The sequence below is a fragment of the Argentina anserina genome, chromosome 4 (genome assembly GCF_933775445.1).
Source record: "Argentina anserina chromosome 4, drPotAnse1.1, whole genome shotgun sequence".
NCBI classification, from domain to species: Eukaryota; Viridiplantae; Streptophyta; class Magnoliopsida; order Rosales; family Rosaceae; genus Argentina; species Argentina anserina.
This window is the reverse complement of record NC_065875.1, coordinates 17496206-17511659: the sequence shown is the minus strand read 5'-3', so window position 1 is coordinate 17511659 and position 15454 is coordinate 17496206. Positions and strand designations below refer to the sequence as shown.

Here is a 15454-nt window from a genome sequence, read left to right as displayed (position 1 = left end):
TTGGAAAGACTTGGATCCCACGACCTGAGCCAATCTTGAGGATGAGATAAGCTATTTTTCAGCGCTAACAAAAGGCCACCTCAGGGTCAGGGTAGTCCACGGCAGTGAGGAAGTCTACACTCAGGATTAGGGTTACGAATTTACGGTGAAGAACAAGAAAGTGCTGGGTATCGACATGGTTGATTCGGGTTGAAGGTGAAGATGATTTAGATCCTAAAAGAGGGGGAAATGAAGAAGAACGTGTATACGTGCATGATTGTGTGATTTTCATAAGGTGGCAGGGAACCAAATTTATAGCAGCAAAAATTGCATCACGAAGGAGTACATTAAATCAGTGTAGTTGATAGATGCTTGTACGTTCTAATGATCAAGGCATGCAAACAGGATTTCATCTTGATATATTGATTGGAGTAAGGACTAAGGTGAGATTGTGATTTATGAGTCAACATTAGGGAGGCGACAAATATGTTGAGTAATATTGGTTAGATTAAATTGTACGTTCTGAAAAGAGAGGTTACGGGGATGAGAATAATTAATCATGAATTATGAGTGTCATTTAGGAAAATCGTGTGATCTAGATAAAAAAAAAAGTCATTTGAATGAGTACGAATGATCTGGATCTTCTACGTGCTCCCAGTTCTTAACTTCTTGGGCTCTGTTATGAATTTATGACTGCTTGATTTGCTTCTATAATTGATCAAAGCACTTTCGGCAGCATTGATTTGGCAACAAAAGTCAGAAGTGTTTTGTAGTGTATATGATCTTGTAATGACCACGTCTCCCAATCTAATTGAAGGCTTGGGTGCTTAAGTAAATTTTAGGACAGAATCCCCTAAGCAGAGCAGAGTTGATAGTGAATAAGAGCCACTCACCAATGAACATGATACAAGAAATGTGGTATGCTGCTAGCTAGATTTATGATGAATATGGGTGAATAGCACAAGCTTATGCTGAATCCCATTACAAATGGTTTTGCTGTCGAGGCATTCCAGTAAGTTAATTACAAAGGGTGAAAGGGTCAAAGGGCTATGGACAGCCTAATTAAGGCTTAGTGTAAATCTTATCTAGTTACCTTACGCTCGAGGCATGAGATATACAGGGCAAGCCTCATACATGATACATCACCTACAAACCACCAAACCTACCAAAGCAAGCCACTCTATCCCCAACGCTTGCACCAGACAGAAATGAAGGGTGTGGTAATCTTGAATTCTATATACGACTCAGACTGGGATGCTGTACTGTTATCTATATTGGAGCACCATAAAGCTACTCCAACCTTCATCATTAACACAACAGATTTCTCCATCACCAAATGTCCAAATCATTTAAAGACTTTCTCTCTAGTTCTCTTTACTGGTGGAGGCGGTGAGAAGACCATCTGAACTTGTAGCTTAGATGGATCCAAAGATAATCTTTCTAGACAGAAAGCATCCACATCAAAGCCAGTGTCACTTTCCATGTCATTGCTCACTGACTCTTCCTCAACGTTCTTTCCACTTTGTCCTTCTAGTATTGTTCTGAGAGAATCTAGTCGACTTTGTTGTGAGGCCTGATCCAAGTTCAAGACACTCCTGATTCTGTCAAGTGCTGGATCTATGATGTCTAACAATCCCATAACCCATGAAGGATCATCCACAACTTCTGTGCGCTATTGCAAGAAACCAAAAAGGGTAGTATTAGCTTCCAAAAGTTGCGTTTGCAAAATTATTAATTATATCAGTCACATATAAGATGCAGTAGCTATGCTAATTACTAACCTGCTGGAAATAAAGATCTCGAATTTCCTCTGCACGGGCAGAGTTCCCTTGATTTTCCTCCAATGATGCCCAAGTCATCCATGTAACATAACTCTGAGAATTTATATTGAGAGAAGACCTAAATAATCTTCGGGCCGCTGATAGGTTACCATTTCTCTCTTCTAGAACTCCCCAAGCCTGCAAAGGATGGTGAATCGAATGAAACCTTGACAAGATAAACTGATAAAGTCATTCATCTTGCTAACATTTGGGAATAGGGATTGCTATGTGTTCATCAATACTTCCATAGTCTGTCAGATAAGAAACTCAATGGAAGAGAACCAGAAGAACTTTCATGCATGTTTGCATAGCATTATTTAAAAAAAAGAAGAGATACTAGATATCTGACTACGATCATTACCTGCAGACAGCGAGCAGCAGTTTCACTAGTTGAGTTAATAGACAATGCCTTTTGGTATAATTTCCTTGCTGTGGCGATGTTTCCTTCTTTCCATTCCATCCACCCCCAAGCCTAAACACTCCAACATTTTGGAATCAGCCAATTAGTTGTCTGTTCAATTAACAATAATGCATGTATGAATATTAAGTCCTGTAATCAAAAGATATATTCCTCTGGATATAGGATAATGCATGAATGATGGAAATAACTTTGCCTTTCTGTGAGAAACAGTGACTTGGGACGAGAAAAACCTAGACAAATGATTATCAAGGGTAGGCAACAATGAATTGAAAGTGATAGTCTGCAGTACATCCGAGGGATCAAATCTTTACCATCACAGTCCAACTATCATTCTTGACAAAGAAAAAGAATTCATACGAAACATCAACCAATAATCATTGGGCAGTAGGATAGTCAAGATTATATTTGCATCATTCTCACTATTAATCAGGTGGTAGCCCCAAGGAAATAAGATGTACAATAAATTTATTTCTATACTGATAAGAGTTCCTTACCGTCCAAACTGGTTGATGCCTTGGATCCAACTCAGATGCTCGCCTGAACAACTGTCGAGCAACATTGGCAGTCGAGTGTTCATATTCCAATAAAGCAAGAGACTGAAGGAGGACTGGATCCCTTGGATTGAGCGTGTGACCAATCTTTAATAACTTTCTCCCCTTCTCAACATTTCCCATTTTAGTTTCAAAAAGTCCCCAGACATGCCATGCGAACCTATTCTTTGGGCTTGCCTGTATTGATTTCTACAAAAGGAGGAAAAATAAAATCAAGTTGCCATGGAGAAAGCATTATCAAACTGAAATAGAGCCAACAGAATCCAACTTGGTAATTGAAGCGTTTTAAGGAAAAGAATTCTGTGAATATCTAATAGGAAACAAAACTCATGCTGCTGCATGATCATGTGCTGTTATGATCAATCACCTCAAAAAGTCTCCTAGCAGCAGGGTTATTTTCCTGTTGCATCTCCATTTGAGCCCACGCCTGCATCATGATTATTTGACAAATACGATAAGAAAAACATCTCAACATCCCACAAAGCGCAACAGACATGGAAAGTAACTTCACAACAGAGAGGTCTACATGCAATAAACTCATGACTTACAAGCCAACTGGCACAACTCTTGGGATTGCATCTAGTGGCCTGCCTAAACAAGTACCGAGCCTGCTCATATCGACTTGCTTTAGCTTCCAATCTCGCCAGCGTCTGGTATATGTACTCATTCCCTCCACAAAACTTCAAACCCTTGGCGAGCAGATGCCTCGCCTTACTGATATTCCCCTGCTTTAGCTCTAAGACTCCCCATCCATGCCACGCCGCAATGTGCTTCTTATCAGCAACCGTCGCCGCATCAAACAATCCCCTTGCCCTCCTTGTATTCCCCACCTTATCTTCCAAAACAGCCCAACACTGTAAAAAAATAGAACACCCCAATCTGTCAATCCACTGGGTCCTAACAAAAACCAATCACGCCAATATCAGTCTAAATTGCAAATCGAACAACCAACCTGCCAAATGAATGGATTCTCTCCTTGAGTGGCTTGGCAGCCCTTCTCATACACAGCTCGAGCTTCGGCCATTTTCGACTGCCTGCTCAAGGCCTTCCCCAACGCCACATAAGCTCTCCCATCTTCCGGCCAATAACATATACACTTTCCCAAACATTACAGCCGGTTTCAATCTCAGCTGCTCACAAATATGCATACACAGGAGACATAATTCACAACTGCAACGGTAAATAATTAAATATACCTTCTCCAGTAATTCCTGTGCTTCCGCATAGCGGTAATTCCTGGTCAAGATCTTCGCTCTGTACAGCGCCAAGTCCAAGTTGACCTTCAATGGCTTCTCCTTCGGATTCGACTCGGCGGCGCGGTCGTCAGGCTCGAATATCGCAATCTTCTTGGCGAACTCGCCGACGCCGACGTCGAGCGGGGAGGCGGCCTCGTCGGAGGGGAGCTCCATCTCGGGGCGGCGGACGACGAGCACTGGTTTGGTGTCCGGCGCGGCGGCATTGGTTATGGCGCGGTCGTCGTGGTCGAGGAGCTGGGTGGAGGAGTCGCGGGAGGAGCAGCGGGGCAGAATGGGGATTTTGAAGGTGAATTTGGAGAGGTGGTTAGGGTTTGGGGAGGTGGAGAAGAGAGCGAAGCTGGGGTTTGAGGAAGAAGAGGAGGAGAGAAGTTGCTGCATTTCTCACTCTCCAAAAGGATTAAACTGTTATGATCTCGAAGTTGAATCAAATGTGAGGCGGGTAGGAGAAGCACTGCTGACGCTGGAATTACCGTTATGTCCTTATATACTGTTTTCAATCATTTTCACCCAAAGTTCTTGGACGTGTACATTTCTGCACCTACAATCTCTAACCATTTCAATTATCCGAGGTGGATGGTAAGATTAGTCGAGCAATTTAACACGGAACCATTCATGTCTAATGTATAAGTCTCTCTACTAATTTGTGGCCAGCATGTTTGAATACAATTTACTTCTATGTGTCATCGTCTGATGTTTAATTGGACTTAAATAAAATATTACTAACTTAGTAACGTAAATACTACCACGTATTTGTAAACTAGCGATCAACTTTTCATCGGAAGCAAAAAAAACTAGTGATCAACTGATTATATCGTTTATTTGTGGCAAAGAATCTGTCCAAAAAGAAGATTGTGACGAAGAGCATCATATTAATTGGTTTTTTGATAGGGCTATTATAGTCAATTGATAAAAACCTGGAGTATAACCGCTGGTTGGTTAATGGTAAGCATTTTGCCACGTTTTCAGTTTCTGGTATGGTTCTGGAAACAGCAGATTTTTATGACACGTGGGCTAGTATCATTGGCCTATCTCATAAAGATCAGATTGTAAGATATAAATATGATTATAAAAAAAAACTCGGATTAATATATTCAAATGGAACGTCGGGAACTAAGGGCGAAACCACCGAGATTTTTCCTATAAGTATACTGGCTGAAAACTTTGTATTGAAAGTTTTGTAGACTTGGTTAAGTATGAAGGCTTACATCAAGTCCACCCAGTTTGATTCTCATTTTATGCAAATAAGTTTGGACTAAAGAGTCCGTGCGTATAGCATTTTTAGTCTAATATTTGACACTTAAGTGCTTATATATTTTAGTCTAATACTAAATTTTCAAAAAGCGCCAAAGCACATATAAAAGGACGTGGTCTCACTTGCGTAATGTTTTTTTTTTCAATATAAAATTAAAAGTTAATAGACCAACTTATTTTACTATTTAGCTGAATTTTTGGTTATTTAACCCGTAAATTGGGTGAGGAAGAGTATTGACGGCTCCTCTATTTACTAATTTACATCTTTGGCTTCTGCTTACTTTTTGCACAAACTGCCAGTGGCCAATGAGAACATGAATGAAGACATCTTATGATTTATTTTTCTAATTTTTGTTTATTATTTACTATATTAACACTTGTAAATATTATTATTTTCTTCTGATATGTCTACAGCAGACGCAATCTAAGAAGTTCAATGAATTAGTGAAGTTGTGAGATGACACTAAATAAGGACTTCTAATTATGAGTAAATTTTTCATATTATTTCAGTGAAGAGAGAAATTTTAAGTCTGCGAAAACTTTGAATCATGCCACAAGAACACAACCTACTAGAGAGAGTAAGATGAGAATCACGATACGAATGCTAGGCCGACTCGCGTCACTCGCTGACAAGAGCGCGTATATGTCATCAACCATTTGAATATTGATCACAGAAAAAAGAAAAATTAGTATTTCGCAATCAAATTCTTCTTTGCTTCTTGCCCGACCGAAACAGTCGAGTCCGATAGATTATAAAGTAGCGGTTGGGTCTTTTTGGTTCTCACCCTCTCTGATCATCATCATCAATTATTTTACAGAGAAGAAGGAAGAGGATGGGTTGGCGTGGGATTCTGGGTTTTGAGTATGGAATAGTTCAGGCACCACTGGGACCTGATATTTCTGGACCTGAGCTTGTTGCTGCTGTTGCTAATGCCGGCGGACTTGCTTTCCTCAGGGCTCCTGATTGGGTATCTATCTTCTTCTGTTTCCTTCTTCTTAACATCATATCATGAACTTAGTAACCAACATACAACTACTGTCTACTTCGAAACACAAGTTATTTCCTGATTTCATTTTTTAAGGAATCAACTTTGATACAACAGTAACAGTATACTGCTGAAATCACTCGAGTAATTACCATATTTTCATGGGATGTCCTACATTTTCAGTCACCCTCTGGTGTTCGTTTTTCAGCTTTTCCCAGTCCCCCAGAAAGTCCTCTACCTCATCCTCCTTGGCCACTCTAAAATCATGATCAGCGATCTCAAGTCCTAACATAATTATCAATTTATTGGACCCATCATTTACAAGTATTAATCTGCAAACGTGTGTAATGTAGGATTATGTTACGTGGGTCTATATGCTATGAACATCTGATGAGGACAATATCATTTTTAACATGAGAGAGTAAGATGCCTTTGTGTGGATGAGTGCATAAATGTCCAGTTTCTCAATAGCTTTCAATAAAGATTCTTTTTCTTCTAGCTCTTCTGAAAAAAGATCGCCTTCTTTCCATGATTTTTATAAAAGAGTAGTATGTATATGCATATGACTATTTTCCGAATGTAACACTTGAATATATGATTTATATTGTTCATATGATGGATCTTGCCTAACTAGGAATCACCGGACTATCTACGGAAGCTGATAAATAAGACTCGGAGCTTAACAGACAAACCATTTGGGGTTGCTGTTGTCCTGGCATTTCCTCATGAGAAAAATATCAACGTCATATTGGAGGAAAAGGTAGCAGTGCTGCAGGTATACTGGGGTGATTGTTCTGTGGAGCTTGTGACGAAAGCTCATCTTTCTGGGGTTATGGTTGTTCCTCAAGTGGGGAGTTTGGAGGAGGCAAAAAAAGTAATCTCTGCTGGTGTAGATGCAATTATTGTTCAAGGATCTGAAGCAGGAGGGCATGTGATCAGTCAGGATGCTTTGATTTCATTGTTGCCAAAGGTAGTCGATCTTGTTGGAGATCAAAGTATTACTATCATTGCGGCAGGTGGTATTGTGGATGCTCGTGGATATGTTGCCGCCCTTGCCCTTGGTGCTCAAGGAGTAAGCCTAGGCACTAGGTTCCTTGCAACTGAGGAAAGTTATGCCCATCCTATATACAAGAGAAAATTGGTTGAATATGACAGCACTGAGTACACTGATATATTTGGACGTGCAAGATGGCCCAAAGCACCACATCGTGTTTTAAAGACGCCTTTCTTCAATGAATGGAAGTGCCTTCCTGCTCATGAAACAGAAGCCAGTCAGCCAGTAATCGGTCGAACAACGATACATGACAGGGAAATAGAAATCCGTCGTCTTGCCGGGACAGTTCCAAATGTGACCACAACTGGTGACATTGAAAGCATGGTTTTGTATGCTGGCCAAAGTGTAGGCCTCATTAAGGAAATATTACCTGCAGCTGAAGTGGTAAAGAGGCTTGTTGAAGGCGCTCAACTTATAATCAGGCAGAAGTTCAGTCATATGTTGTGACTCAACTAGCCTAACTATTGAGAACAGTGGCTACCTTGTACCATATTAAATTTCAAATAAATATGATGACAGTTTGTTAAGTAAATAAAACAAGCAACTTCGGATAGAATGTACCTCAGCATATGTTTACAAACTCAGCATATCAAAACTGAATTTGGATTGGAGAAATCTACCTCCAATATTTTATACAGTAGACCAAGTAATAATAACAAATGTCTCTGATTTCTCTGACAAAAAGAATGAAGTTAGATGAATCTGTAAACTGATAACTCTTTAGCTGAAATGGAAAGCTATGTTTTTTTTTTTGCTTACCTGCTTCAAATAGGAAAATAAATCTAAGGGAACTTTCAGCCCTGGCACCACAATAGAAAATAAGACATGGCACTTTATGAATAGCAGCCTGCCGCAACCGGCAGTGGTTGGAATCAACTTTATCGATCTCAGCATATGTTGGAGTCACTTGAACGGAGGTAAGTAATGTCAGCTCACTCAGCTGATAGTTGGCAATGAACATGTCAAAAGATGATTCTTTCAGAATGTTGCTTTCAGTGGAATCCCCAACATTAGAGCGTCATTCTTCGAGAACCTACCACCCCACTGCCTCTTTCTGGCTGGCCTGTGTTGCTTTTCATCAGCTGTTTCAACTGCGGGATCAACCTCAGGCGTGAATGACTTGTCTGGCTCTTTTCTCAAGGTGATTGACTCCTTAAAGCGCTCCCCGCGTTGTTCCATTTTTTCCATTGTCTGTAGAATCCTTTGCTTGTCACATCCTTCTGCAACGACCTTATTCCCAGTATTGGCATTATGACCATCAAGCACTCTCTTTTTCAAGCTGTGGGCTGGTTCATTAAAATCAGAATAATGTTTTCTCTGCAAAGGGTGTGGTGTATTAACTGCATTCTGTTGTGTCACAATCTGACCCTCCTCTATATCCAAATCAGCATTCTGAGCTGTAACTGGAAACTTATCAGGCCCTATCCTGCTGTTTTGGTCCCATCCAATTCTTTGGGTGATTTTGACCGCCCTTGCCTTCTCAGTTTCACAAACCTGCAAATTCCTTGAAGTTGTTGACTCTCCACCAATTACGGCACCCATGCTTTCTGGCCTACCATTGCACATCGAAGTTCTGGCTTTGGAGCATCTGGCAAGGATCTGCATTGCATCACACGGAAATGTCATAGATATGTAATATATCAGTAATTGCATAGGTAAAAGAGATGATTAGCATCAGCAGCAGAATGGACGATAAATGTGGTTTAGATGATATTCCCGAATCCCCCCTTACACCTAAAAAAGTAAAGAGAGCCAATAGTTGTTCCAACTCCCTGACCCCATCCTTCCAAACTGATACAAACTCATACTGTTATTTGTGATAAGATTTTTGCTGAAGGTAAATGATTAGAAGATGACCATCAAATTCATAAGTTATCTGTATGCATGGGTAAGCTCAACTAACAGTAGCCACTGTTTTTTATGAATACATCAAACAATGGAGTTTTATGTTCATAAGCACTGTTATTCTAAGCAATAAGTTCCTAGCTCCAACTCCTATTTTGTCCGCAGAAAGATAAATATTTATTCTGTGGCCAGCAGTTGCTAGCTGCTAATCCCTCTACAAGAAAACAACAGCTCCTAGTCCAAGATATTTCTTCTTTATATTGGGACAAAGAATGTATAAATTAGCATCTATAATGCTGATCGCTGAATCTTTGTACACAACTAGATGGCTACAGTTTTAGACATAAAAAGAGTAGCATAAGATGCTACAGATATAATGGGTGATATATTTTGACAGCAAGGCAGAGTAAACTTCAATAAATGCAGGATAAATAATGGTCAGATGTCTTCCCCAAGTAATAAATCTGTGTTCCAAAGGAGGCTGACAACTATGGACGCGGATAATAAATATAATTGCAGTAACTTACTAGTACTCAAAAAAAAAAAAATAGACGAATGCTTTAAGATCAGATGAACCCAAATGTAGAACATAGAAACATATATAATCTCTAGAAAAGTCCTTCATAAGAGAAGAATTTAAAAAGAAAAAAAAATGTAATTTGGATTCATGCAATTGCAACCTTGAGAGTGAAATTCAACAATCTAAACACCTATCTTACTCAAATATTAGCATATATAAACACCATCGTTTGATTTGCAATTGTTTAGAACAATCTTCTTTCATGAAATCAAAAAGCATCCCAAAGCCTACTTTACCTCAAAATGCCAGAGTAATCAATACAAACTCAAAAAATAAAGGAAAAAAAATTGCAAGTCAATGAATAAAACTCCACAACTAGGAGATCATGCCACAAATTAATTGCCCCACCCCCGACCAGAAAAGAAAAGTTCCAGGCATAAAAAAAAACTGTTAATAACAGGTTCATAAAACACATTACTTGGCAAAGGGGAAAGCAAACACACGATATTAAAAACCAAAAACAAAAACAGGAAAGGTGCAATGTATATAACATTGACCAGAATAAGTAAGGCTTGCTCAATTGAATTGGATCACTCATATATACAATTAGGGTGATGGAAGGTTTCACCCTTGGTTTCACCAACTTTACCTTTCGTTCCCTAACAGCCAAGTCCATTGAATCCCTGCACCTCACCAACTGCTCATGCCTACCTCTATATATCTTAGCACTATGAACAAAGTTAGCACCAGTTCCTTTTCTAGGAATTTTCGATCTATGCTGCTCTGGCTGCATATTATTAATAGGCATATTATTAATATGCTCTGGCTGCATATTATTAATAGGCATTCCATCACTAAAACCATTTTTAGCACGAAAATTTTCATGCCGTACATATTTTTGATAAGAACAGGATGCCTTCTCAGAATACAATTTATCACCATGATGTCTGAAAGTAAACTGATCTTCAGTCCAGTGCATCACTTCAGATTGCCAGTTAGACCTTCTCCACCTTAAATGATCATTAGGATGCATGTTACCTTCGATTTCATAGCTATCATAGTGATCATCATACCAATTAACTTCATTGGCTTCTTCCACATCTATTTTTCTCAATTGTCTCCAAAATCTTTCATTAGCTGTTCTTGGATAAGAAACATAATTTCTTGGTGATACGGAGCGATTCCAGCTTCCATCCTCAGCTGTATATAAGTCTCTGTAAGACTGATGGGACAAGTACTGATTTTCTTGGTGTTCGCAATATACATCTTTAAAATTTTCAGATTGTGAATCGTCCAAATACATGGGACTGCCCTCATATCCACCCCTTTGCCCCCGGTTATTCAGTTCTCTCCCCAGAAGTGGGAACTTCCTTCCATGAAATTCATCAAAATTATTTCTTTTTCGACTAATGAATGACGCACATCTCCCGGCTTTTTCTCCAGGAAAATCGTCTTCATGCCACTTATTGGGTATTTTCTTAAACAGCAGTTTGTTGCGGGTCCTTCTCCATTGAGCATGTCTTGATTCAACAGTGGAGGAATACCTAGAGTGCAACCCCCTGGACTCCCCCTTGGTGAGAGGACTCCTCTCATCAGTGAACTGCGTTCTTCCAGAGTGGTTCCAATCTTCACAAAGAGTCTGCCTCTCATTAGAAGTTCTATTCACATACGGATCTAGTTTCTGTTGGAGCTGGTGACTATCATTTCTACTGAAACACTTTCTCTTATGATAATGGTTATCAGCATTTCTAATACCACAATGGTAGGAAAACTTCCGTCCTTTATAATCTAAAGTATCTTCTCTATTAATACCACCAGAATCTCGCAGCCTCTCCTGTCTGCGAAAATTCTCTGAATAATTCCTGTCATTTGGGTCCTCGGTATCTGAGGTGGGAGACACATCACTGTTTCTGTGATTAGTCGGTTCTTCAAGATCGTTAAGCCTCCTTCCTTGATAACTATGCTTCTTCTGCGAATATCTTCTACAGATGGAATAATCTTGGATATCTCTTTTTCTTTTGATGCAATTGCCTTTTGAGTTCTTAGAAGATGATGTGATAGACTTGTGTGGTTCACTTTCTGGATTCTCCACAGGCCTTACAGGAGTATGAATATCTTCTGGATCAAAATGGGCACTGTTCCTGGAAGTTCCAGAATCAGATTCATAACATGATGAAATGAGACTAAGCTGATCCTCATCATCACTCAGCGATAATTGCGTGTCCATCATGCATTGATCATCAGAGGAAGTATTCCTGTCGAGATTTTCTGTCACTTTATTTGCAATTTCGATGGCCTCCAATGAGATACCATTCACCTCCTTATGCTTATTCCCATCCACATCAATGACCTGGTTATGCTTGTCGAGACTTTCCGTCACTTTATTTCGATGTGATGCACTGATCTTCTGGGAACACCTGGTGACATACAAGGAAAAATCACTACGTATACATACAAAACCTGCAAATATATATTATATACAGAATTATAGTGACCACTCATACACTAACTCTAGTTGTCACAAAAACCATACTGGCATCAGTAGAATACAAACCTGACTACTTTTTTCACGTCTGCTTCTGCACTTCCTGATGATATATCATCACCATTTGTAGTACCATATGAGATATTATTTTGGTTTCCATTTGCATTAAACTCCCCAGTTTCAGATGTATCATGGGTCCTGCCATTTTTTTGCCCATGTTCTGCGCTAGAATTGTAGGTTTCCTGGGTGGGATCCTGCACAGCAATCTATCCAAACACTTTATTAGAAGAAGATACTAGCAGTACCTTCTAAATATACAAGAAAAATCAAAGTGATAGCACACCTGTATCACAACATCAGAATTCCAACTACGTGGATGCCTGCTATCAAAAGATGGTTGGCGTTCAACAAAACTATCTTCTATCTGAATTGCTTTCCCTTTGGGCTGAAACAATCAAAAGCCAAGTAATTATGTCAGACTTACAACTTTGGGAATAATATTAAAGTTATATTCACTCAACAGGAGAAAGGTAGATCAACTAAATCTGATATACCAGTTCAGAAACTGTTGATGACGATGGAGCATATGTCCTTGATCCAGCATAATCCATTTCTTCAGACATAGTTTCCGGGGTGAATACCCCATACTCAGATCCAGCTTCTTTAGCCTATTAGGATAGATATGTTGGAGATGTCAAAGCCAAAAACAACAAACAATAGTTGTAGTTATAATCCAGACTCCAAAATGATTCAAACGAACCTGACAAAATTTTGAAGAGCCAGGCATGCCATACTGCGTGGATGTGAACTGCCGAAGTTGCTCCTGCCATCATCTAAGCATTAGGATTCAATTCAATAAAGTGCAGTATTGCAGAAAGCAGTAGAAAACCAGTTTTCCATAAAGCAGGAGCAACCACAAGTTACTTTGCACAGAAAATTTTAGGAAAATAATTCAACCTGCCAGAATATCCAACTGTGAGATTTACACATGTAAACAGCACTAATTCACTTACCAGGGAGTTACAGTACTCTTTCCAGCTGTCCTCATTCAAATCAAAATTGAAGTAATCTGTTATATCAATTCCAGGGTACCTCCATGACTTATCCTCAAATGGTTCAATATCCATTTCCAGTATGGTCCTGTAAAAAAGAAAACAGGGAATCCTTTGGTCAGACTTTAACAGTCTTATTCAAAAAATCCATTTTATGCTCTACCAGGCGAACCCTTGTCGATTGTTGTCTATATTGATCCTTGCTTCTATGGAACACAACAAACAGACATGTGAACCACTGAAGAAAATTTGGTTTGCGCACATTTAAAATTTCGGATGCATTTACTAACCTATACCAAGGAATTCGAAAACCATATCTATTCCGAGTCACCACCAGATTAGGTGCATCACGAGCGCGACTTATCTGCAAGTGGTCTCCTCCAAACGGCCCCAAATCCACACACTCATTGGATTTCCCATTGCTTGAACGAGCTGATCCTTGAGTCCACACATACTACACAAAACCACCAGCCATTTTCTCATTCAGAAACCACCAAAACACAACAAGGGTAACAATATGTTAGAGCAAATTCCTCTGAGCATTCGTAGCCAATAATTGTTGATTGTGTAACTGTAAATCTAGAGTGATTATAGCTGTAGGATCAGTTTTGATATTGTATCAATTGCATCCACTGATTCTGTAACGGTTGATTACAACCAGATCATACTTGCCCTATATATATTGTATACTGTATAGAACAAGATTAATGCATTGGAAAACCATTTTCTACATGGTATCAGCCTAAATCAGATCCTAACATGTTTCTCTTTTCCTCCTTCCTTTTCAGCATCTGTGCCATGGCCGATCCTTCCTCCACTCCCTCTCAAAATCCTTCCCAATTCATCAAACTTTCTGAAATAAATTACCTCACATGGCTTAACCAAATTCAGCCGTGTCTTCATGGCACTGATCTTTGGGACTATGTTTATGGAACCATCCCTGAGCCTTCTCCTAAAACCACCACTACTCCCGCCACTGATACTGCACCCGCCAAGACCACTCTCACTCCAGAATATAAAAAGTGGTTTAAGGTTGTAGAATATGGTTTTCCAATGCATTAATCTTATTCTATACAGTATACAATATATATATATAGGGGAAGTATGATCTGGTTGTAATCAACCGTTACAGAATCAGTGGATGCAATTGATACAATATCAAAACTGATCCTACAGCTATAATCACTCTGGATTTACAGTTACACAATCAACAATTATTGGCTATGAATGCTCAGAGGAATTTGCTCGAACACAATATTACATTGGAAAATCCAAAAATCACCAACTTGAAATCGAAATGCCTAAATAGCAACAAACTAAATACAATCCAAAATTCAGTTCGATCATCATAAAACTCTCTAAAACAACATATTGAAAACTACAAAAAAAAACTAATCAACAATACCTTGGAATCTTTGATGGGCACAAGAGCATCATCGTCCTCATCATCACAATCATCAAGCCTCAAGCTCCCACCACCCGAAATCGGAAAGGGCACACCTTGACAGCCCCCATCGTTCAACACTATATGAAGATCATCGTCACTGTCACTATCACTGCACTCCTCAACCTCAACTTCACCACCCAAATCCTCTAACACAGAACTGGGTTTCCTAGAATCGGAGGCAAAACCCTTGCCGCCGTTGTTTTCACTGCTCTTACCATCTTCTTCTTCTTCTTCTTCTTTGGGTTCTGTATAGAACTGAGTGAAGTCCGAGAGGCCATTGACGGCTGACGAGGACCGGGCTTGGACATCAGTGTAGATGTCTCCAAAATCGTCGTCGAAATCTGCCATGGATTAGGCCCCAAGGGTTTAGGGTTTTAGGGGAGAGAGGTTGCGGAAATGCTTAAACCCGAGCTAAACCTTAGATAAACAGTGATATATAATAATCTATACATAATGGATTCTAAATAAAATATTTTCAACACTTCTCTTTTTCAATGTGGGACAAACACATTTTCCACATTCTAAGTAGTCATCTTTGAGTGACAATTTCTTATTCACCCACAAACCAAATTACACAAATAAACATATAATATTGTAACTCTTAGAGAATTCAAATCTATGTTCATTTTTGATTAATTATAAATTTAATTAATTAATCAATTAAAATTTAATTTTAAATAATTTATTAACCTTTCTTTTTCCAACACTAAAACCCTACGCTCATTGCTTAAGGCATCACTGAAGTTAACGGCGTTAGCCAATTGCCTTTCGGAACTCATTTACAGTG

General features: G+C 39.3%; 3 protein-coding genes across 4 annotated transcripts; 1 reads left to right on the top strand and 2 right to left on the bottom strand.

The window, feature by feature from the left end:
• Positions 1-944: 944 nt before the first annotated feature.
• LOC126790369 (protein high chlorophyll fluorescent 107) lies at positions 945-4405 on the bottom strand. The gene is made up of 8 exons (XM_050516581.1): positions 3968-4405; positions 3724-3867; positions 3320-3625; positions 3139-3198; positions 2715-2960; positions 2161-2271; positions 1761-1937; positions 945-1651 (listed from the first exon to the last, which is right to left on the bottom strand). Exons 1-8 carry the CDS (start codon positions 4403-4405, stop codon positions 1325-1327), a joined length of 1809 nt encoding a protein of 602 aa, XP_050372538.1. The 3' UTR covers positions 945-1324.
• A 1599-nt stretch (positions 4406-6004) lies between these two features.
• Positions 6005-7874, top strand: LOC126790383 (uncharacterized). The gene is made up of 2 exons (XM_050516598.1): positions 6005-6246; positions 6899-7874. Exons 1-2 carry the CDS (start codon positions 6112-6114, stop codon positions 7763-7765), a joined length of 1002 nt encoding a protein of 333 aa, XP_050372555.1. The 5' UTR covers positions 6005-6111; the 3' UTR covers positions 7766-7874.
• LOC126790358 (uncharacterized) lies at positions 7832-15061 on the bottom strand. Of its 2 annotated transcripts, XR_007671714.1 has the most exons (10): positions 14626-15061; positions 13511-13674; positions 13182-13308; positions 12929-12991; positions 12723-12836; positions 12512-12613; positions 12238-12434; positions 10333-12100; positions 8078-8917; positions 7832-7992 (listed from the first exon to the last, which is right to left on the bottom strand). XR_007671714.1 is itself a non-coding variant. In XM_050516567.1 (9 exons), the coding sequence occupies exons 1-9, from the start codon at positions 15013-15015 to the stop codon at positions 8297-8299; spliced, it is 3546 nt and encodes a 1181-aa protein (XP_050372524.1). In that variant the 5' UTR covers positions 15016-15061; the 3' UTR covers positions 8006-8296. The 2 variants fall into 2 exon arrangements, 1 of the variants encoding a protein (XP_050372524.1); XM_050516567.1 differs by lacking the exon at positions 7832-7992 and having other exon boundaries at positions 8006-8917.
• Positions 15062-15454: the final 393 nt, after the last annotated feature.